This window comes from Thermobia domestica, chromosome 8, assembly GCF_964235325.1.
Source record: "Thermobia domestica chromosome 8, izTheDome1.hap1.1, whole genome shotgun sequence".
Classification (NCBI taxonomy): domain Eukaryota; kingdom Metazoa; phylum Arthropoda; class Insecta; order Zygentoma; family Lepismatidae; genus Thermobia; species Thermobia domestica.
This window is the reverse complement of record NC_137461.1, coordinates 100,344,645-100,368,069: the sequence shown is the minus strand read 5'-3', so window position 1 is coordinate 100,368,069 and position 23,425 is coordinate 100,344,645. Positions and strand designations below refer to the sequence as shown.

The following is a 23,425-nucleotide window of genomic DNA, read 5'->3' as shown; positions in this document are numbered from 1 at the left end:
GATCCACCTCTCAAGCGTTGTCAACCATGCACATTAACACCCGATATATATATATATATATATATATATATATATACGGAAAGATAGGTTTATGTAAAAGTTTCAGCCCCTTCCCCTTAGGCTACACATTCCAATGAAAGTGTATTGACAAAAATCCGCATTGTCTCCAAATCCTCACTCCCTATGCCCCATGAGGCTGAACTTGCACTCAAGTGACATCGGAAGTGCCACCATTCATCTCAGCAACCCCGAAAATTATGGATTAAACATTAATATCGGTAGTTATCAATTATTTCCCAACCCCTGACCTTCCTGGTGAAAATTGTCACTGTAATATAATAAGATCCTTGTGAGGCCTAAGGTTGATAATCATGCAAAGAAACATTTTAATTGGTTCAGTAGTTATTGCGTGATATATATATATAATATAGTTTCTGAATATTTTACTGTTTTTAGAATATGACGTGAGAAAATACGTTCGAACTTAGTCCAAATTACTACTTTGTAACTTCTGTCCTAATTTCTAGTGGGTGTGGCATATGCTTTTCAATATCAATAAAACAAATTCGTACGTAACATTCAAATATAATTACTATAAAGTGTGTATATCCAAATTGGAAACAAAAAATAGAATGGAATACTTACAAAAAAATTATCTCTCACACAAAGATAAATATTTCTTATGAAATCCCTTATTCTTTATTAAGTTTTTTATCCTTTGTGGCATCCTATGTACGAGTTTAGCACATTTTGCCTTCAATTCAGTATCGTGATACCACAAATTGTGGATCTTCTTGATCAATTGAAGTTTGGTTCTAATGTGCTTCTTCTCTAGCTTTTCTTTCATGAAGTTCCAAAAGTTTTCAATCGGGCTCATATCAGGACTAGTGCCTGGCCACGGAAAAACACTAATTTCGTTGTCTCCCGGTGGCATGGGGCTCCATCACGCATAAAGATGAATTGTACGTCATCAAACCAGAGTGCAGTCTGGGAGAGCAGTTCTTCTTGAAGAACTTGTAGGTATTGGTCGTGCTTGTAGCTGTCTACTATATACAGTCTTCCAGGCACGAAGACAGAGATCACACCCTAGATCATGAGTGAAGTAGGATGCTTCACGGTTTATTAAAGACATTCCAACTTGAATTCCTCCCAGGTCAACGTCGCACATATTGTGAACATTCATCAGACACAAAGATACATGATTCATCACTGAAACAACTATGCTCCAATCGTCAGCAGTCCAATATTCTAGGCCTCGTGCCCATTCGAGGCGCTTCTTTGCCATAATTAGAGTAGACTCTAATTTTTGTTTTCTTTCTTGACCGTGTGCTTTTATTCTCTCGGCACAAAGAATCCTTCGAACACTTTCAGGCCAAACGTCTGCGCCATACTCAGCCATTTTTATGCTTAAATCTATTAGAAGTTGCACTTCTGTTTCTTAGAGCCAATCTTTTTAGTTTTCTGATACCTCTTAGCGATAGCTTTGGTTTTCGCCCACACTTCCCAATCCTATTTTGGCTCTTGCTCATTTCAACAGAGATTCTACTCACAGGTTTTTGTTCTATCCCTACTCTACTAGCAATGTATTGCCGTGTAAATCTTATTTCCACCAGAAGTATTTTGTTAACTTCCATTTTACGCGGAGAATGTCTTTTGCCTTTCCCATTATGCTGCAATTACAGGACTACACAGAATAAAAGATTGATACACGAAACACGTGACGATCATTTTAAACTGGCCCATTCGAACTGTTGAATGCTTTGAATGTCGTTAACTTCTTACGACAGCAACCACAACACTTCATACTGCAACTAGTTGATAGGAACCACAATAGCTATCTACAACTGAAACACCACTTTCAGAATTACCCCCCCCCCTCTCACTAATACCATCTGCTGTTCAACGGTGATATCACCCCTTCAACTGTACAGTAAACAAATGAAGGATCCTATATTGATGGTTTAACCAGTAAATTAAATGTTCTAGAACTCTGAAATTAGGACTCCTACATCAATTTTGCATTTTTCGAGCGTGAGTCTAATATCTGGCCATTTTTCTAAATCCTAACATTTCAATTTTTGTTGTAGATTGATGTGGTTGATAACGCTTATGCTGTTGAATGGATGAAAGATTTTGAGGCTTTCCAAGAAGCGCTTGAAGCAGAAACGTCCTACATTTCTAACCTGACACGATCCATGTCACTGGCGCTGGACGAGTTTTACAGTACACTAAAGAGCGTTGGTGTTTCGGCGGTGACCGGAGCAGGCTTCGGGGAGTTTATGACACTTGTTAAGGAAGCAGTGGAAGAATATGAAAGGTAGACATTTGCATATTTTCACAAGCATTACTTTTACTGTTTTCATATGAAAAAATTTTAGAATTCTGGTCGAAACAAATTTAATGAAAAGTGGATATTTGTTTGACAAATTCGTGATACATGAGTATAATGCTTTAACATAAGTCATGTATTTGAAAATCTATTGTAATATACACAGTTCTTAGTCTGTGGGTAATGCTAATTTCTAATAGTTAATTGCCGCTCCGCTATGTTCGCTAGGACAGAGCAATATTTAACAAGCTTTACGGGCAACCCATATGAAGCGTACTTCCATTAATACTTTTTATTAAATCCATAAAAGGTCATAATTACATATATAAAATCTATAAGTATTTTCCATATCAAACAGAATATAGTTTATTAACTAACAATATGAACAGAGTACGTAAACCGCAGGCAGTTGTTACCGTTTACCTTTAGGACAGTGCAATATTTTACAAATTTTAACGTTAACCCACATGGATCACTACCATTAAACGAATTTAGATTTGAACAATAATATTTATGTAATCACAGGTTAGTTGGTGGGCAAACTTACGGTATAAAAACAAGAAGAAAAAGAAAACAAAAGAATAGAAAGAAAGAAAGAAGTTAAATAAAAGCAATTAGAAGTAAGAACAATTTTATCATATAGTAGCAGGAACAGCTGGGATGTCAAAACATATGTAAGATATAATTTTCTCAGTAGAAAGCAGATAACATTGCGATGTGGCTACATCAGTTTCGGGTGAAAAGTTGTTTGATACGTACATATTTTAAACATGATTTATTACAGAGAGAAATAAGAATTATTATTCGCCTTTTATTCAACACAGCTCACTTCTAAGCCCACTTAATCTACAATTAATTGTATTCTAGGGCGCTGATTTACTGTACGGACCCACATATTAGTAAACTTTACAGAACAGATTCGTAACAATATTTTAATAGACCAGTGTGTAGATAATCGAAATATATTGTGTTCTTACCTGTGAGATCCGTATCTACGTAGAAATACATTAATGAAAGTCTAATTTGTTGAGCACGGATTCGCCCATAAAGTAGCCATTAACCACAGTATACAAATTGAAATGAAGTGTCTGAAGTCAGTGACTAATTCATGACGCTCAACTATAGAAATGTCCACGAGTCAAAAGGATCCACATATTTGTGCAATTTACGTTAGTAATGTATTACCTTAATTTGGAGCACAAGTATGCAAGCAATGAAAACTTATCGACATATTACTTATAACGTTCATTGTAACTTACAGATACATAATCCAAGACGTAAGGTAAATGTTTTTATGTCATACAGTCTTTTAGCGCTATTCTCATTTATGTACATACCCACCATCACTGATGCGCCTGTTTGTGCGGACAGCTCCTGCCTGGACTCGGCTTGATAGTATTAGCACTTTTTAGTGTCCACCTAGCACTGGTTGGTGGTGTTTTTGTACAAGCCCTCCTAAAATGAATCTGCACCGAGAAATGTAAGTACGCACCCCAGAAATGATTGTTTAAGGTACACACAGTTGATTCAATGAAAAAAAGATACATTCCTTGATTTTATGTTTGGATCTGTACATATGCACCATGTATGGATCTGCACCGTATTCTAGAATCAAAAGTGATTATACTCTCGAAACATTATACAATTATCTTCAACTAGATACCTGTACAAGGTAGATTAAGAATGGGTCTGTTGATAAAAATAATTACATATATCCCGCCTTTTGGAAAAAATAGACTCTTAGTATAAGTGACGTAGTTATATAGCTCGGTGCAGGTTTACTGTATGGGGGCCTTAAGGTATAACTATAAATTTCAGATGGCTGTAAACACAACATTTTCTGGGCAGTAATGAGGAAATTCAGGTGCTTGTGATCAATACTTCAGGAACATGCAGGAATAGAAGATGTAAGCAGCAGAATTAGCAGCGATTGGACAAAATGGAGAGAAGATGTAGGAGTATTGTGTGACTGAAGGGTACCAATACGCCTTAAAGGAAAAGTTTACAAAACAGTACGGAGGGAATGTTGGACGTCGAAAGAGAGAGAAACAAAAGTTGCATGGTGCGGAGATGAAAATACGTGCTGCGGATGTATTGAGTGACGCAGAAGGACAAAATTAAGAATGAAGTGATCCGGAGCAATAAAGATGAGACCAGTAGTAGAAAAACTGCAAAAAAGTAGATTGAGATGGTTTTGGACATGTAAGAAGAACTTTGGAATACGTAACTCACCGAGTGGATGCTATAGAACTGAATGGGAAACGAGCCCGAGGCTGACCAAAGAAGAAGTGGGGAGATTGTTTTAAGAACAATATGATACAGTGTGGTGTCACAGCGGATAGACACAAGATAGAAACAGGTGGAGGACGGCAATCCGAAAATTACAAATTTAAAATTATAACAATAAGCTATAATAATTTTAAATGGTTTGTCTTATTGTTGTAATTTGCATATTTCAATGCTAAATAATTAAGTATTGTTATAAATTACAACTTGATTCATTTTTCTTATAATCTCCCTGTCTCTGTCTTGTTTCAAACAAAAATTGTGTTCACAGCTATTACGTGTAAGAAAATAACTGCATCAATTGCTTTTGTCGATACACGCGATAAACGTCGTCTGTAACTTTTGTGATACATTAACATAATTTCAAGTAGGCAATATGCAGCTAACCAGAATAATTTGTGTTCGCCTGCGCGGAGAGTTGAAGTGGATCAGTGGCTGTGGGTCACGTAAGACACGTTTGAGTAGAGATCGGTGGGTTGTGAGTCATTTCGATGACCCACGAAAACATAAGCCCTTCTATGGCCCACGAATTACAACGGACTAACACTAACCAGAGAAATGACGCAACCCACAATGACCCATGGTCCACTACGACAACTGACCCACTCGTACAATATTAAATTCGTGAATCAGACTGGGTCAGTCGATTTATATGACATGGTGGGTCATAGCGGATCGTGGGTCATGATGTGTGGTGGGTCACGTTTTTGTTGACCCACTCCATCTCTGTGAGGTACATTTACTGCCGTCCTGCTACGGCTTTCTTTCACACTCCTACCCTATAATTATTATACTGTCGCATGTACTAGTAGTAGTTCCTCACCTCAGATTCCTTCTTTTGTGATTGACCACCCTCCTCTCCATCTTTCTCACGTGCACAGTCACCATCACGTACGTATTTCTTTCACGGCATACTACTGTGTGCAGCTCATAATTAAGCTAGTGGCATCATGACTATCCGAAACATCTGTAATGAACACAGTTACCAATTTCTCGTCTCATTTTTGTTGCAGATGTTCGAAATATCCTATATTTCCGTGGGCCCTTGCGCCGCTCCTGCTTTCAATCCATTCCAACATTAATAAAATCTGCAGGTAAAAATAATCACACTGCCTTTGACCGGACCTTAATCCGACATTTCCTTCTCGAGTTATGGCCATTTTTGTACCATTGCGACAAATTGTCAGCAGCCTGTATCTCCAAAACGACCCATTTCCGGACTCTTGTTCCCATCCTTAAATTGCTTCTTTTGGCATCATCTTTCATCCCTCTGAGTCTTGTACAGCATCACGGAAACACCCTATATATATATATATATATATATATATATATATATATATATATATATATATATATTACCCCAGACAGAAAATACAGGCGGTTTACAGGCGCCTGTGAAACATTCATAAACAGGAATATTTTTACAGGCGTCTGTACATGCGCCTGAAACTGGAACACTTTTAAACGCATGAGACAGGCATCGATTTTTTTCACGATCATTGCATGTTCATTTCATGGAAACAGGTAGTTTTCATGTTGATAGGGTTGCGACCTTGCAACGTGAAATGCGTGTAAACAACATGTAGAGAGTGGAAAGACATGTACGTAACCGGCATATTCCATGTAGTTGACATATACGTTACCTCATGAGGATCTGACGACAGCTGCTTTTCATTTGATAAGAATGTAATTGACATGTTAAATATATGTGAAATACAGGTGTTAGCGAATTAATAGGCGTGTTAGCGGAATATACATGTAAAGTACATCGCATTAAGTACTATACATGTGTCAGGACCTTGCATATGTAAATGACAAACTGGAGACTTGTTGTCTGAATATTGCATGTCTCCTATGCCTATAACGTGAATGTTTAGCTCCAATCCACCTTGTTCACCACACGTATCTGTTTAATTCATTTATTAGCAATCATAATCATTTCATGTACATTGCCTTTACACTGCACGTACGGGAGTTACACACTTCGCATGTACACGAAAATGATAAATGTAAAATAACATATTCTACATCATGCGTTTCCCATGCTATACGCTAATACATAATATTTACATGTAATGCGAACGTCACATATGTATATTACATGTTGATAAACAGGCACCTTCTTTGTACTTTTCATTTTTACTGTATTGCGAATGTTATCAACAATACATTCAAGGTACTTTACGTGCACATATTCCCTCCATTTACTTGCATGTGAGTGACTATGTGTACATTGCATGTTCTCATTTTAATGTACAGGCTCTGTACAACGCGTGTTTCCGTGCAAAATTTCCAACAGAAGTTTAATACTTTTTCGACATGGATATCACCTGAAGACAATGTGCCTGTAATATTTTCTTTACATGTGTTTTCGCCGAAACAGGCGCCTGTATTATGCCTGTCAAAATCTGACAGGCTTTTACAGGCAGTTCTATGTACAGAACATTGCATGTTTTCTCAAAAATTTTCATAATATACATTATATGGATGTTTAAGATATTCTCATCTTTCATATACAAGTCTATTAGGTGATAAATTGACTCTCCACAATTAGTTATAAAAGAAAAACCTCTTCTAGTAATTTGCTAGAAGGTACTGTACTTAAAATGGAAGCAATATTACTTCGCTGAACTGTTATTCTGATACGTTGTTTAAGAAAATCAGTAGCTCCAGTGTCACCAGTAACCTGTGCAATACATTGGCTTATTTCTTTGTTGAAATTGAGACCTTCAGGGCTCCAGGTGCCACTCGATTCAATGGGTATGGTCACGAACATGTATCTATCCAGTAGATTATAATATTTTCTTCTTTTCTCTTATTCTGTGCAGGCTGCAATAGCTCTTTCTCGTGATGAAGAAAGAGTAAGGTTAGATGATGCGAAAATTATTCAAATTATATTAACCGTTTTCTTAATTATTATTGCTTTCGTTGTACTCTTTTCAAAATTAAACTATAATTTGTAACAATATTTAATAGTTAAGTATTGAAATATAAAATTAAAACAATGTAACAATTAAAATTGTTTCACAATAATTGAAGGGGTGTATTCCAAAAGAACCTAAGTCAATTTTTGTCAATTTTGAGATACTGGTTCTATTAAGTGCCATTTCAGCATCCTCGTGTATTGAACAGGATTTGATACCCAAACACTACAAATCAAATTAATGGCAGGCAAAAGAAAACAGCATTGTTTTCCAAAATGTCCTTAGGAAATAGTATTATCTGAAGCTATTTTCTGACTCGTGCCTAAAAACACTTATAAAGCTCTTGCTGTAGATGATAATTTCACCGTAATGTTACGAAAAGTAGGCAATTAAAATTTTCTTTTATGTAGATTGCTTTTCTTTCACAGAAATAGAATGATGGAAACACACAAAAAATATTTTCCTGAAAAACTTATTTTAGGGTCTTTTGGAATTGAGCTCTTCAATTGTACAATAATTCCCTGGCTTAAACAATTCTAGTTATAAACAGTGTGTTTGAAACATTGTGTTTGACACATCAGTCAAATAAAATGAACTCAGATGGAATATCAGAAGTCCTGTTTATTGAATTACAAACATCTTTTTGAAAGTTATGTGAAATATACTCCTCTTTTCTGTTTTACTTCTTTATTTCTTTAACGTATGACATTAGATTTATTCTAACACTTTTTCAGCTCGATACTATATGAAAGAAATCGCTTGAGATAAAACTTGAACTTACAACTCTATGCTGTAGAAGTGATGTTTATTTCCATACATAAAAGCATTATTAAGATATTCTTTGTTTTTTTAGAGACTATAAACCTGAATATGAGCGTTTGAAAGTGGAGAAAGAAGAGGCAGAAAAAAAGAAGAAAAAGGAGGAGCTGAAGAGATTGGAGAAGGATTTAGGAGAAGGAGAAGATGTTCCCTTAATCACTTCGATGGGAAAAGGAGCAGAATTAGCTGATGTTTACTTGAAACATCCAGGCAACGAGAGCAGCGATGATGATGAAGGCGAAGAGTACAAGAATGAGATCAAAGAAGAAGGTAAAGATAAACCATTTAATTTACCATTCATTAAGTGCTTTCTTCTTATTTATTTATAGTGTACACTGCTTCAGTGACTTACTAGATTATTTTTTTTTCCCACAGGCAGTAAGTTATAGAGTATAAACTAGCAAAAACCCACGTGTTCCTGCTGGCAATATTTTATGTTCTTCTTCCTGCTTCTTTCATATAGATCGCTAACGCTCTCGCCTTTGGTGCGAGCGGTCCCAGGTTCGATTCCCTATGGGGACACTTGGTCGAAAAAGTGTAACAGCTTTAAAGGCCAGCCATCTTGAATGAAGTTTTCCCTGGGATTCCCTCATTCACACCAGGCAAATTCCGGGATGGTACCTAACATAATGTCCTAAACCGCTTCCTTCCTTCCTCAATCCGTTCTTCCTTCTCTTTCATCGGATAGTGTGCTCGCCGAAAAACGCCATCTGTCATCTACGTGACGAGCTAAAAATGGCCTTAGATGCCGACTCTAAACTTTCGTATAGAGTTCATGTGAACTCACGTCTAGTACAAATTCGAATGCCTCTTATTGGTATAATTAATCACTCCACCCTTTTTTCTTCCTTTCTTCTAGATCACGTTAAAAAAAAAAAAAAAAAAAAAAAAAACGAAACAATTGTTTAATTATTTTAAATGAAAAGTCGAATTTCATATCTCTAGCCTTACGGAATCCCGAAATATGGACATCTGAATATAATCAGTTCAACTTCCACTTTTTTTTCACCTGTTGTCTTTTCTTCTCGATTAAATGTCAAAAAACACTGAAACGCGTGTTTAATTATTTTAAATTAAAAAAAAAATCAAACTACCAAATTTTGTGTGTCTAATCTTAAGGGATCCGAAATATGGACATCTTATTTCAGCCTTCATCTCTTAGGGCCGCGGTGGCTCACTGGTAGAGCGTTCACCTCTGGTGCATGGGGTCCCGGGTTCAAACCCTGCTCCCGCCAAGTGAACGTTGTGGTGGACAAATACCGTGTGCGTGGGTTTTCTCGGGGTTCTCCCGTTTCCTCCCACTTTCTTCATTCCACCATTTCATTCATTTCTCATAATCACCGTCTCCTTTAGCCTAACCGGCATAACCGTGGGACATAAAACTCAAAGATTTCATTTTTTTTCAACCTTCATCTCCTCGCTCTTGCTCCCCTACTTTGAATTTCCAAAATTCCTTCTTTAGTGGCACGAAACCTTAAGTACTGTCCATATTTCACGCTCATAGCTTAAGCAGTTTGCTCTAGATATTCATCAGTCAGTCAAGATTTCTTTTTCATACATAGATTGATTGATTGTAACATTAGTGGAGACGTCAGCATCATGACCATGTGTACCTGGCACGATAAAGATTGTGTATGTAGAGATTTATACCTATTTGTATATTTTACTATATCCATACAGCCTCTACTAATATGTTAAAACTTATGGCTTTCATTCCTGACTCCAGCATTACTCGTGTTGTCTTCCGCAATATTTCAGTGAAAAAGCGATTCCCACCTTCGGACAGCACTGATTGCGATTTATATGCGAATCTACAATGTAAGAAAATATATTAATATGTAAATTTACCATCAGGGCTGGTCTAAAATAGGGATCTCTTCTTCCCTGAAATACCGAGTATATTAATATTATGGGGTCATAGGGCAACTCCGTTATAAGTAGAGATACGAAAAAGTGAAAACAGAGAAAAGTTGCTGGCAAAAGGTCTAAAATGATGAAATTATTCCAATCGCATCAACCATTTTAAGCTCCATACTGGTGAGGCACCCTATGTTAAGGGGATGTCTACCCACCATGAGAGGCTGCAGAATTTATAACATGTATAATTTAATTCATAAATATCTTACAAAGTATTGCACTTAGGAACTTGCAATTTTGTACACGAATATCAAAGAGTAGTACAATTCAGATAATTGTTTCAGCTTTGCACGTGATAACTTAGATTAATTGTAAAGTTTACTTGCGTAATGATGTAGTCACTACTGCATGTAAAGAGTCGAAAGACCACTTGCAGACCTCATAAATTACTATGAATGGCATTCTTTGAAGAATATATGCTGAGGAGGGATGCTTTGTGGCAATTTACGAAACGAAACGCATGTGTACCGCTTCCATTTTCATAATCATGTACTTCTTGAGCAATCTCCCTTCCCTTCCCTCTCCCGCCCCCTCTTCCCTACTAAGTTTCTACAACTTTACGACGACAACTATCTGAATTTACTTTTTCGCCGGAAGCTGGCATGACTCACGTGTCAACAAAATTCTTTGTAACAACTTTACGAAGGCAGCTATCTGAATTTGCTTTTCCGGCGGAAGTCGGTGTGACTCACATGTCAACAAAATACTTCGTAGAACTAAGATAATGATATTTGAAACCTCGATATCGAACATACGTTTCCGATTGCTTTTCTGCATCTTTCTTTGCGTGATAGGAATACTTTGTACTAATCTTGCATCTACTTGTGAATATAATAAGAGTCACTTCACAAGGGAAAAAAAGGGGGAGGGGAAACGTAAATGCACAAGTGAAATCACTGCAAAGTACAGAAGATATAATTCATTCTTCCAAATTAGTTTACTGAGTCAGAAATACAGCAATCTAATTAAATTTGCATATAAATATGAGAAGTGAATAAAGATATGAATCATTTGAATTCACTCTGGTTCTGAACCATTTATATTATGTTATTGGTTTAAATCAATTGTTTGTTAAAAAAAAATAAAAAAAATAAAATAAAATAAAATAACCAATCGTCATTGTATGTATTTACTTGAACTTCAATGAGGAAAATTTTGGTTCGCACACAGTGGAATAGGTATGATGTTCGTGACCCGAGGTTTCACTGTGTGTATATACAGGGTATACTGAAACATAATCAAATAACTTAAAGAAATTAATCCTTACACGAAAAAAAAAATAATAATAATAAATAAATAAAACAAAATAAAATGTACGGGCCACCGAAAAAAAAAAGCTTAGATTTCGTAAACAAATCATATTATGCTACAGTAAAATACAACAAAACTATAAGGCGTTGTCGGAAAACTCCGAAATACCAGTCCCGAAAATAAACTACCTTTTGTGGAATCTTTCGTGAGAAATGACATGCCATATATTAGGGTTATTAATGACATATTATTTTGTTGATATTCATAAACAGATATGAGTCGTATTTTAAGAAATATATATATATATATATATATATTTAAAAAAAAAAGGGAGAGAGAAACAACACCCCAAGAGTAAAGTACTCCTTGGGAATTTTTCGGGGTAGGTAATGTACACTCATATCCAAAATGATTGTCGCATATCTATAAGTCTCTTCTTGTAAGAATATACAATATACATTTGATAATGATGTTCCAGAGCACTTTTAATACTGATACTATGTATATAATCGAGAGATGTATATTTGTGGTAAATTTCATATCGAAAGAATTATAAATACAAAAATTAGAACGAGTAAAACAAAATCTTGCTAAATGGAGGAGAAAGTTTTATTTTCGTTTTATTGTCCTTATTTACTGCTCTTTTGACACGAAATTTGATACATACATGTCTTTGCCGATTATACATATACTAACATGATAAGAAATACCGGGCGAATTCGTTATCAAATTAAATAACTAGAGCAACATATTTATAGACATGCGACAATAATTTTGGATATGATTGTACATTATGCCATTATGTCAAATTATTAATGAAATGAGTAGTTTTTGAGAAAATCGTCCGAATAGAACTCACCCTCAAGAATAAACTACCCCTAGTTGAATGTTCAGAACGAGTGATCGATGCCATATTGTCAGATTATTAATAAAATATATTATTTATTGAATATCAACAAAATCGTCTAGGTCATTTTTTAGAAAACCGTCGGTAAACTATCCGTGGATTCTTTGTAGGACAAGTGAGTTTCACTGATAACCTGACAATATAGCGTAACATTTGTTTATGAAATATAAACAGAATAGCTTGAGTCGTTTTAAAAAAACATTGTCCAAAAGAACTCACCTCAAGATCAAAAATACCCCTTCATTTTTTATAACATTATAGGACTGTTAATAAAATACTGATGTATGAAATATAAACAAAATCCTTTAGAAACGTTCCCGATAAAAACGTATTTTTTTTTCTAATTTCCACCCTTCAGGAGACTACTCTTATTTCTAGAGATGGAAGAAAATACATCCTCTTTCCTGGATAATCCTGGAAAACTTACACACTTCCTATACCCACTAATGGAATCTAGGCAAAAAATAAGCAGTATGTTCTTTTATCCAACGTTTTGCTCTCGAGTTATTGCTTTCTTGTACCGTCACGACCCATTTTCTGCGGACTATATCTTTGAAATAACGCATTTGTGTACCAAGGTTGGTCTATAGGCTTTTCCACGTTTTCGTGTAAGAATGCACTTCCCAAAGTTGTTTCGTAACACTTTGTTTATATATATTATATTCACTTATTTTCGAGTAACAAGAACAAGGCCATAGTTCCACTTACATTTATGACCATAGTCTGAGAACATTAAAAAATCGTCCACGTAGTCTAAATTATTGAGACATTACTGCGTCTGTCCTTGATCAGGTTGGTTGGTTTGATGGGTTTAGAGTTTATCGTTCCTTTCTGCACCGATGTTATAAGAGATGTGAGCCTTCAGTGGAATCCAAATCCTTAGTAATGCGTTGAAATTTCAAGGCTCTTCTATCGGGTATCGAACCCGGGATCCGTGCTCCAAAGATGCCAGAGCTATCTATTAGACCAGAGATACTTATGTTTGGAATGTCACTTACATATGTTTATTTATAGGAAAGTTGGTTCATGGGGTTCAGTCCATCGTTTCTGTTGAATGGATCTTGAAGTGAAGTTGATTTTTTTTTATTACTTCCAGAAAATTGTTTGAATATGTTATCAGAAAGTGGAAGGACTATCCGCCACGAATTTCAAATCCCAGTTACTAGAGGGAATTGGGTAGTTTGTATCCATGTAAATGTCTCATACAAACTTAGTGCTGCAAAGGAACGCTAAATTTCAACCATGATATGTATCAAACTCTTGATTCTGCTCTCCTAAGTATATATATATATATTTTTTACCATTGAAGCTCTTCCAGTAACATTGAAGCAGTGTTATTACAAAGAGTTGTAACTTACTAACATAAAATTACTGGCAAGCAATAATTATCAAACTAGAGTTATTAGTAATGAACAAATTGATGTTCTCTACCTGATCTTTGCTTCCGCATTATATATTTTACAGCAGGAAATCGTAAGAAGCAATTCGTTCAAATTGTCGTGTTCTTGCTTTTTGGAGTTTACAGAAAATCTTCTATCTGCTCTGTAGAAACGAAGGAAACATGGAATGGGGTGACACGTCTCGACGTTCTACCACATGCACTGGAAAAGGACTTGAGAGGGAAGGGGGATCCTTGACTGTCAGCATCATACCTGTTCGCGAAGACCAAATTGGAGCAGACAGTCTTCAACCGCTGTGTAATATATAGTTCATTACAATGTTACAAAGAAAAATTCATTACTCTTGATGTACGTCATTAAGCGTGAAGTTGAAACAATCATCCAGTTTCTATTGCTTTTTTTGTATTCGTATGGAGAATTTTAAGTTGTTGAGTACCACATTTTGTTATATGTATAAGTAAAATTTACATGTTATCTTACGGGGACTGAGAAACCAGTGGTAATAGGTATAAGATCCCCTTAAATGAAAAAATGAACGTAGTAACTTGAACACGCTGTTTCCTTGTGCCCTCACTATACCAACAGTACAGTATTGCTGGGAAAGGGATTCAAGCTGTTCTAGGTTCCCTCATACAACAACGTGCACGTTCACCGTGTCATTAGTGCGTGCTCTTTCGTTCTGTTCAATTAGTCTACTGAACTGAAAACGTTAACATAGGGCTTCTTAACAGAATGAAGCTCAAAGGGCTGGCGCGATTGTAAAAATTCCACCATTTTAGACTGAAAACTACCTTTTCGCAACAACTTACCTCCCTTTTCGTTTTTTTCATATCTTTACTCATAATAAGAGTTGGTCTGTGACCCCAGACTTTTGATACACCCGGTGTGGCAGAAGATAATACGCATAATTCTGGAACAAAAAGCAAGGTTTTACCATATAAATATGTGTTACTTAGCACACTCACTAATATTAACTAATTATCGTATTGCCTCGAATATAATACAATGTTTTTCATGGTAAAAAAAAAAAAGTTTCGTGTAAAACACACTCGTCCCATTATCAGCTTAGCCCTTTAAACTTGATGAAAGAAGTTCATTTCATACCACACAAGACTGGGATTTAAATCTTAAAAAGAGCTTTAAATTGTGTGTATTGTTTTGTGCTGGATATTTTTATTTGTCCTTAAAATCATCTCAAAAACTTCGGCTCGTATTGTGTTTAAGCTAACTAATTATTATCAGTTCTATAATGGTTTTTCTGAGCAGATTGTTTAGAGACATAAGGTATGTGTGTGAAATGGACTGCTTTAAGCGCCATTACAAAGTTATACAAGAAAACCAAATTTTGTTCATATGATTTATTAAGCAGCTTTATTTATTACAGTTTATGTTTAATTCGTAAATACGACGTTGAATTGTTCGTTAATATTTTACGTTAATTTTATTTGCGAGTCATAATATGTGTGTTCATTACAAGTGAGCAGTTTCAAGAACTAGAAGTTACAAGAAAGAACAGCATCTATAGGCCGCAGAATTTTGAACTGAAAAAGAAGAGAAATAATTTAATTTACAGTAGAATTGTTCGAAATTCAAATGTCAGCTGAATATAGCGAAAAGTAAACAAACTTTATGCGGTTTAGTCGTTTGTAGAGTTGAGAATCAATAAGTTATTACATCAAATGAAAATGCATCAGGAGAAATAATAAATGAAGTAAACTTGTGGTCAGAGTTACTTACTGCAAAAGGTAATCATGATTATAAGTAGTTGTTGTATCGTTCTCTGCTATGGGAAATAATAACACTGCGTAGCGTAGTCGCTAACGCTCTCGTCTTCGGTGCGAACGGTCCCGGGCTCGATTCCCGGTGGGGGCACTCGGTCGAAAAAATGTAAAAAGCTTTATCAGGCCAGCCATCCTGAATGAGGTTTTCCTGGGTTTTCCTCATACACATCAGGCAAATGCTGGGATATTACCTAACTTATAGGTCCAGGCCGCTTCCTTCCTCCCCTTTTCCCGGATAGCGTGCTCGCTGAGGAACGTCATTCCTCATATGTGACGGGCTAAATAGCCATAGATACCGAAAGCCCAGAAAGCTAAAATCCTAAATCCTGCTATGGGAAAGAATAAGGTTATGGATAACTAAATCCAGAACCGACAGTGCTCTTGAATCTATCCTATATCACTCATAATGAGATAAATTAAGGAGTACTTTGCTATTTAGCAACATTCCAATGTATATGTTGATGTCTTTGGAAGTTAAGTTTACAGATATGACACTAAAATGAGTGATAATATCGGAGTAACATTTACGGTGAAACTTAAAATAGTATAAAAGTACAAATGATAATAAAGATAATTAAGCTAATGATAATAAAGATAATTAAGCTACAAAATTACAAAATATATTATAAATAATAAAAATAAAGAAATATAAATATGATAAGGAAGAAAGTTATTAAGAAAAATTAGAGTTATTAAGGAAGAAAATAAAAGTAAATACAAAACAAAATATACATATATATACTACGATCAAAACACTACCAAGCTTTATCCCAAACCAATTCTATTCATCCTGTCCCTTAAACTACGAGAAGCAAGCAACTACTTTAAGGAATAATAATGCGATGAACTTCTACTTTATCTTCTAAGAAATCAACCTCTGCACCCAAGATTATATATCAGCGTTCTACTCCAGCTACTGTATTAGCATGTACTTACTATCTAATACCTACACTACCTATCTTAGGAAACACATAGAATAATTACCTATGCTATTGGGTATCCTATTCTGCATATCCTGGATACATGTGAACTGTAATATAAAAGAGAAATGTAGAATTTCTATTAATGTTGTTATAATCAGAAATTGTTAAAATCGGAATGGTGTAAACAACTTTGTGTGTAATTTCAATTTCCTTTTATAATTATGTTCTCTTATCTCAAATAGTGTCAAATAGCATTTCATCTAGTTGTAAGTAAATTTAGGCACATCTTAGTGAACTTCGGAGCTTATTTTATTGATTATTGAGTATTTTATTTCCATATCCTGATGATTTGATGGCAGATTTTCTGGTTTCCGGATATGGTATCCATCAATGCATATTTTCTAGAGAGTTTTTCTAGATGGTGACCCTTATTTTATATTAATTCCTCGCAGAGAGAAGAGCGCACTTGCTTCACACAAGAATGGAAAGTATGGGATAGTGCAGGTTACACGAAAAGAAAAAGTGAAACGAGAATGAAACTTGGAATCTATATTTAGTTTATTCGTGCTGAATTCTACAACAAAGTTAAATAATGTCAAAGCTGATCAATATTTTCTTGTTAAATGCTCAGAGATCCAATTTATGGGATAATATATAATAATAGAGTAATTCATTCTGTGCCTTTGCTCAATGTTCTAGCATATTTATCTAGAATAAGGTCAGTAAGCTAGTAGGGAGAGGTAGGATGACCGGAAGTAGATTGGTAATTAGGAGAGCATACAAGGGCTTAATTATGTAGATAATCACGTGCATATTTTAAGTAGTATTCTCTGACTTGAGGGACTCTTACTTCTTATAGTGTGAGAAAGATAACATACTGCATATTGTGCTCTACTTGTTTCGTTTTCTGTATTTTAGCCTTCAGCTCTCAATTGGCAAAGTGTTGCAAATTCATGCTAAAACTTAAAATATTGAGCATCTGCTTCCCTCTGTGAAGGAGTTCTTGCTCATGATTCGCTAAGTTACCGAGCAGCTGCTTTTGTGAGTGATTCTTGTTTTGTCTTCCAGTGAATAACTTGAACAGTAGATTTAGTCATTATTAGTTGAATGAAGTGCTTACATTTGTTCACAGCAGACAATCGCACAGATAAATAAACGGCTGTAGAGAGAAAATAATATAACGATGTTAGAGATACTTCAATAATTTAAACTTGGAGATATCATTTCAGTTCAACAAATAATAACTGAGAATAAGAAGGGTTATAAAATGAGAGTTTGTGCTTGTTGCTTAATAAATATTTAAGATATTTCAGAAATATTTCACCACATCTTGTACTTTTCAAAAGTTTATAATATTTCAAACCCCTTCTAAAGAATAAAAGTCAGATTAAAACAGGTTACATGGAAAAAAATCAGAAATTAAATGAAAGAATCATTACTGTATATGATATCGATTGACTCGATTGACTTTGTTAAATACATACTAAAAATTCTTCTATTGAATGAAATATTTTATATATATAATATACTCTATATATACTCTACCAGCTTTCACAAAAATTTTAAACCGCTTGTTCAGTTTCCTGCGTTAAGATTTACTTGAGAATATTTAATTATAGAGTCAATCCATTCTAAGTGATCAAGCATGTGCCGCTCGACCATCTCCAAAAATTCGAATTTTTTCATGAATGTTTATCCTATATCAGGGTACTTCAAAACCACAAATAATTATTTGTTATAACATCCCATGGCGACGAAGCGGCTGCCGCCATTTTGCGTTTTTTCGATTTTAGGCGTTTACGTTGTTTTGAATATCTGAGCATGTATTTGTCCTACCAAATTGAAAATTGCTGGAAGTCTCCAGTTCGTGCGGAGATAAAACTTTGATCTCTCAACATTTTTGCCTAAAACCACTTGAAGGGGGTGAAATCAGGGCCTGGCCTACAGTAGCAACATTTTTGGACATTGAAGACATGTTTGGAAAGAGAAAACAACTGACGTAGAGATCTGAATTTGTGTGTGCATGTAGTCCTGGGTCACAAGTTAATACACAAAAATTTACAGACTTGTAGCTGCTCCCAAAGGCCTGAAAAAAATCGTAAAGTTGGGGAATTATGCCAATTTGGCATGTGTCACTGTCCAATATCTCCAATGGGCCTGGATAAAAAAAAATATAAAATTTTGGGAATAGTTAGTCCTTTAGTATACCATAACACACAACAAAGCGCGTTTTGTGTTTTTGAGAAGAAGGGGGTCAAAATATTAAGGAATGACGTCATACTCTAGGAGGTGTTTTTTTTTTCCCACAATTTCAAGTGGAAATTCATTGTTGTGAAGTAAAATAAAGTAGGATGAATGGTTAGTCCAATCAAGGCTCTAAAGCTCGTTTCCTAGCACTGTAGGTGTGATAAGATAGCGTTACAACTAGAGGAAATAAACGAGCTTTAGAGCCTTGATTGGACTAACTATTCACCCTACTTCATTTTACTTCACAACAATGAATTTCCACTCGAATTTGTAAAAATAACACCTCCTAGAGTATGACGTCATTCCTTAATATTTTGACCCCCTTCTGCTCAAAAACACAAAACGCGCTTTGTTGTGTTACGGTATACTAAAGGACTAACTATTCCCAAAATTTCAGATTTTTTTTATCCAGGCCCATTGGAGATATTGGACAGTGACACATGCCAAATTGGCATAATTCCCCACCTTTACGATTTTTTTCAGGCCTTTGGGAGCAGCTACAGGTCTGTAAATTTTTGTGTATTAACTTATGACGCCGGACTACATGCACACACAAATTCAGACCTTTACGTCAGTTGTTTCCTCTTCCCAAACATGTCTTCAATGTCCAAAAATGTTGCTACTGTAGGCCCTGATTTCACCCCCATTAAGTGGTTTTAGGCAAAAATGTTGAGAGATCAAAGTTTTATCTCCGCACGAACTGGAGACATCCAGCAATTTTCAATTAGGTAGGACAAGTACATGCTGAGATATTCACAACAATGTAAACGCCTAAAATCGAAAAAAACGCGAAATGGTGGCAGCCGCTGCGTCGCCATGGGATGTTGTAAAAAATAATTAATTGTGGTTTTGAAGTACCCTGATATAGGAAAAAACATTCATGAAAAAATTAGATTTTTTTGAAAAGGTGAAGCGGCAATTTTTCTTTTTTCACGATCACTTTTCATGGATTGACTCTATAGTGCATCTGCTTAGTGATCTGTTTACTCTAATTACCAATATTTTCCGTCTTATCCAGAACTTTGACTTCTTTAATATCGTGTATATTATTATGAAAGTGTTTGGAAAGTCTGGAAACATTCTGTCACTTTTTCGCGTCTCTGTTTTTTCTTTTCTTTTTCTTTCTTTCTTTTTTTTTTCCAATTTGACATTGGTGTTTACATTTACATTTCGGAGGAGTATTAGGAGGAATAAAATTGACATAGTTACATCATGATGTCACTTGAAGTAGGCACATCCCATTTTAAAAGATCTGTTTCACCCAGAATAATGCTTTTGTAATTTTTTTTAAATAACTTTTATGAGTATCATAAGATATTTTATTCGTTTTTGTTCATTTTAGTCTTGCAGTTTTGTGTAGTTCTTGACATACAGAAATATAGTTCATTTTGCATTGTATATTAACTCATTTTCCTTTTTTTTTTTTTTTTTTTAGACATAGAAGAACAAAAGGAATATGAGTCATTCAGAAATTATTTGGAACAGCAAAAGCAGCTACAGCAGAAGCGAGTTGCAACTGCTGCATCATCATCATCATCATCGTCATTCCAAAGTCCAACTCCAGGAGGAAGTGGAAGTACGTGACAATAATAGTATCGTTGAAACATAAGACTTAACAATTTTGTTTGTATTTCATGCAGTTTACTCAGGAAAGTTTTCTCTTTTCTCTTTCGCCCATAGCATATATATCAAGTAACATTCATAAGGCTTGTTCTGTGCGGCCCAGTTTTCTTTGCAGGTGAAATAAAATTTACCTTCAGGATATAGTGACAAATTATAATTAGGTTAAAATTCATCGACACATCATATCCAATGTTAGACCTTTAAAACAAGTTTTAATCGACATTTCTAATTGCACTAAGAAATTCTTAAATTTTGATACTAATTTTAAAATCAGCAATTATTAACTCCAGGAATGCGATGGTGTGTTTTGCTGTAGAATACAAAATGTACAAGGTATCCTAGAATTCCTTCCCTGATTATGAACATGCATGAGGCATAAAATATGACACAGACAAATACTTCTTATCATGAATTACATGTAACATATTCATGTTTTTGTGTACACAATTAATAAATCAGATCTCAGAGAACGTTACGGACTGCCTTGTCTCCTTACCCGTGCTTTGGGGGATGATCATGGTGTTGTTAGACGGGTACTTAAGTTCGTTTCTGATTGTGGAGTTGCTCACGTTCTCTGAGCTGTTTTAGTCTGTTGTGCTTGTTTTATTGCCGCTAAATTTTTATATTATCTCTCATCTGTTATATTTTTTTCTGTATAATGTTATCGTTATATATTTTAATTTATTTATTCTTTTATCTTCTAATTTTGCTTCTGTTTCCTTTTTCCTTTTCATTTAGCAGCGCTTTCGTTTATATGAACTGTATTCGTTTTAGCTTGTTTTCCTTTTTATCTTGCAGTCCTGAGCAACGTTGTTAGTCGAGACGGGGACATATAGCCTCGTTGCTCACGTCCCCATTAATCCCCCCTACTCATACTCATAAAATTAATAAATTTCTGCCTTTTGTTGCCCGAAGGATATCGAGGCGATATTCCAGTTCCACCCATGTGTTGGTCAACATTACGTGAGGGATGGATGTTATGAATTCAGTAATTCTGCACCGTAATGCCGGGATGTCGTTCATTGGTGGTTCGTAAACCTGGTCCTTGACATAACCCCAAAAGAAGAAATCCAGTGGTGGTATGTCCGGTGATGGCGGAGGCCAGTTTATGAGCCATCACGTCCAATCCATCTTCCCGGAAGTCTTGTATCGAAATAGACACGGACATCTAATCCCAATGAGGTGGTGCACCATCTTGTTAGAAAATTAATTCCGGAATGTTCTGAATATGTGGCACAACAAATAATTGCAACATATGAAGATAGGTATTGGCTGTGATCGTCTTTTTTCTGAAGGGAAAAATATCCTTGATGTTCTTGTGCATAATACAACACCACACGTTCAGTTTAGAGCTGTCTCTGACGGTCTCAAAGACAGCGAGTGGATTCTCGGAGCCCCAGATCCTAACATTGTGTCGGTTGACAACACTGTTCAAATGAAATGTGGCCTCATTTGAGAAAAGGACACGTTTCAGATAGTCAACATCTTCCTCAATCTCAGACAGCATGGCAACAGCAAAGTCATAACGAGCACTGCAATCCGTTGGTTGTAGGGACTGCATGATCTGGACTTTGTACACACGGAAAAGACTATGTTTATGTAGGATGCGGTGCACTGGTGTCTTAGGACGGAAGAGATGATGTTACAGGAACTGCAATTCACATGAGGCTCTGTGGACTAACTTCTTGGGACTGCTCACGAAGGCGTCTGTCACTACCTGAATTGTCTGCGCACTAGGTCCAGGTCTGCCTGTTCTAGGTAGATTACTGACGCTGCCTGCTTCCTTAAACTTAGCATACCACATCTTGATGCTTTTAATATGCGGTGGCTGTCTACGATATGCCATCTGGAATTGTCTGTAGACTGTTTTTGGTGACTGTGTATCGTGATACCAGAGGACACATTGGGCTTTATCCTAGTTTGAGTACATGTTTCTGCAAATGGTATCCGATTCCGCTGTTGTTACGTCGCTGGGACCTGTAACGAACAAAATAACAGGAAGTATGTACACAAAAACTTGAATATGTTGCATGCAATTCAAGATAAAAAGTATTTGTCTATATGTCATATTTTATGCCTTGTGAATGTTTGTAATCAGAGAAGCAATTCTGGGACACCGGTATTACTAAAATTGTTCACATGTTTACATGAGTGATAAATTTAGTGAAATCTGGATTTATATATGAGTTGGAATGAAGGAAAATTCCGAACAGTAGAAAATAAATTCTTACAAAATATATTAAAATCATAATTACAGCACTAGAGAAGTACACTATAATCTATTTTGCTAAATGCTTCATCAGATAGGAAGGGGAAGAAGTAGAGAGAAAAGAAAAAATAAAGAACAGCAAAATAGTTGCGAAGCATTCAGATGGGCGCCGTATATAAAAGTTCCAAACCACTGCTTTGGCAAATAGTGCTCAATTGGCCACTTCACAGCCATTTCCCTGTTATTTAATTTGTCTTTTCCTCCTTATCAGATGAAGTGTTTAACGAAATGGCTAATAATGTAAAATCTACAACGTTGCGTGATACTTTTTTTCACTTTGCTGTCATATAAAGTATGTGTATGCTTTTCTCCTAGCAGTAAAATGCATGATTCACACATTGTCTTGCAGTTGGTAATAGTCATCATATGTTACTGTTAAACTTTGATGTATTTTTGTTAACAAATAAACAGCTGAGCTGTCGAGTTGTATAATCCTTTTTTCTTTTCTTTTTCCTCTATTATGTCATTGCTGCTATTGTGAGTTATGCAAAGTTTAAAAACAGGGTATTACTACTTAATAACAAGAATATGTTCACTATAATTGCTCTATTAATGTTCTTACATAATGAAGAATTGAGAGATGTATGCAAGGAATACGCGGTGAAGATAAGAATTGACATATGTAGACTGACTATAAAATTCATGCTGTGCCAAAATGAAAATATTGAGTGAAAAGCCCAGATTTTACTTCAGAGCTGATGGCACATAGGCCCACGACATTCTTCTGACGATTATTTAAATTATTTCCA

The 23,425-nt window shown here is 35.5% G+C and overlaps 1 protein-coding gene across 1 annotated transcript in view; it reads left to right on the top strand.

Annotated features, from left to right (window-relative positions):
• Positions 1–23,108, top strand: part of LOC145693100 (GPN-loop GTPase 1) — a 66,989-nt gene extending 43,881 nt beyond the window's left edge. Inside the window, exons 4-6 of the mRNA XM_081768797.1 lie at positions 2,088–2,317; positions 8,393–8,628; positions 20,220–23,108. Of these exons, the coding sequence (XP_081624923.1) occupies positions 2,088–2,317; positions 8,393–8,628; positions 20,220–20,368 (615 nt within the window). The 3' untranslated portion in view covers positions 20,369–23,108. The remainder of the gene's footprint in view (positions 1–2,087; positions 2,318–8,392; positions 8,629–20,219) is intronic.
• The last annotated feature ends 317 nt before the right edge of the window (positions 23,109–23,425 follow it).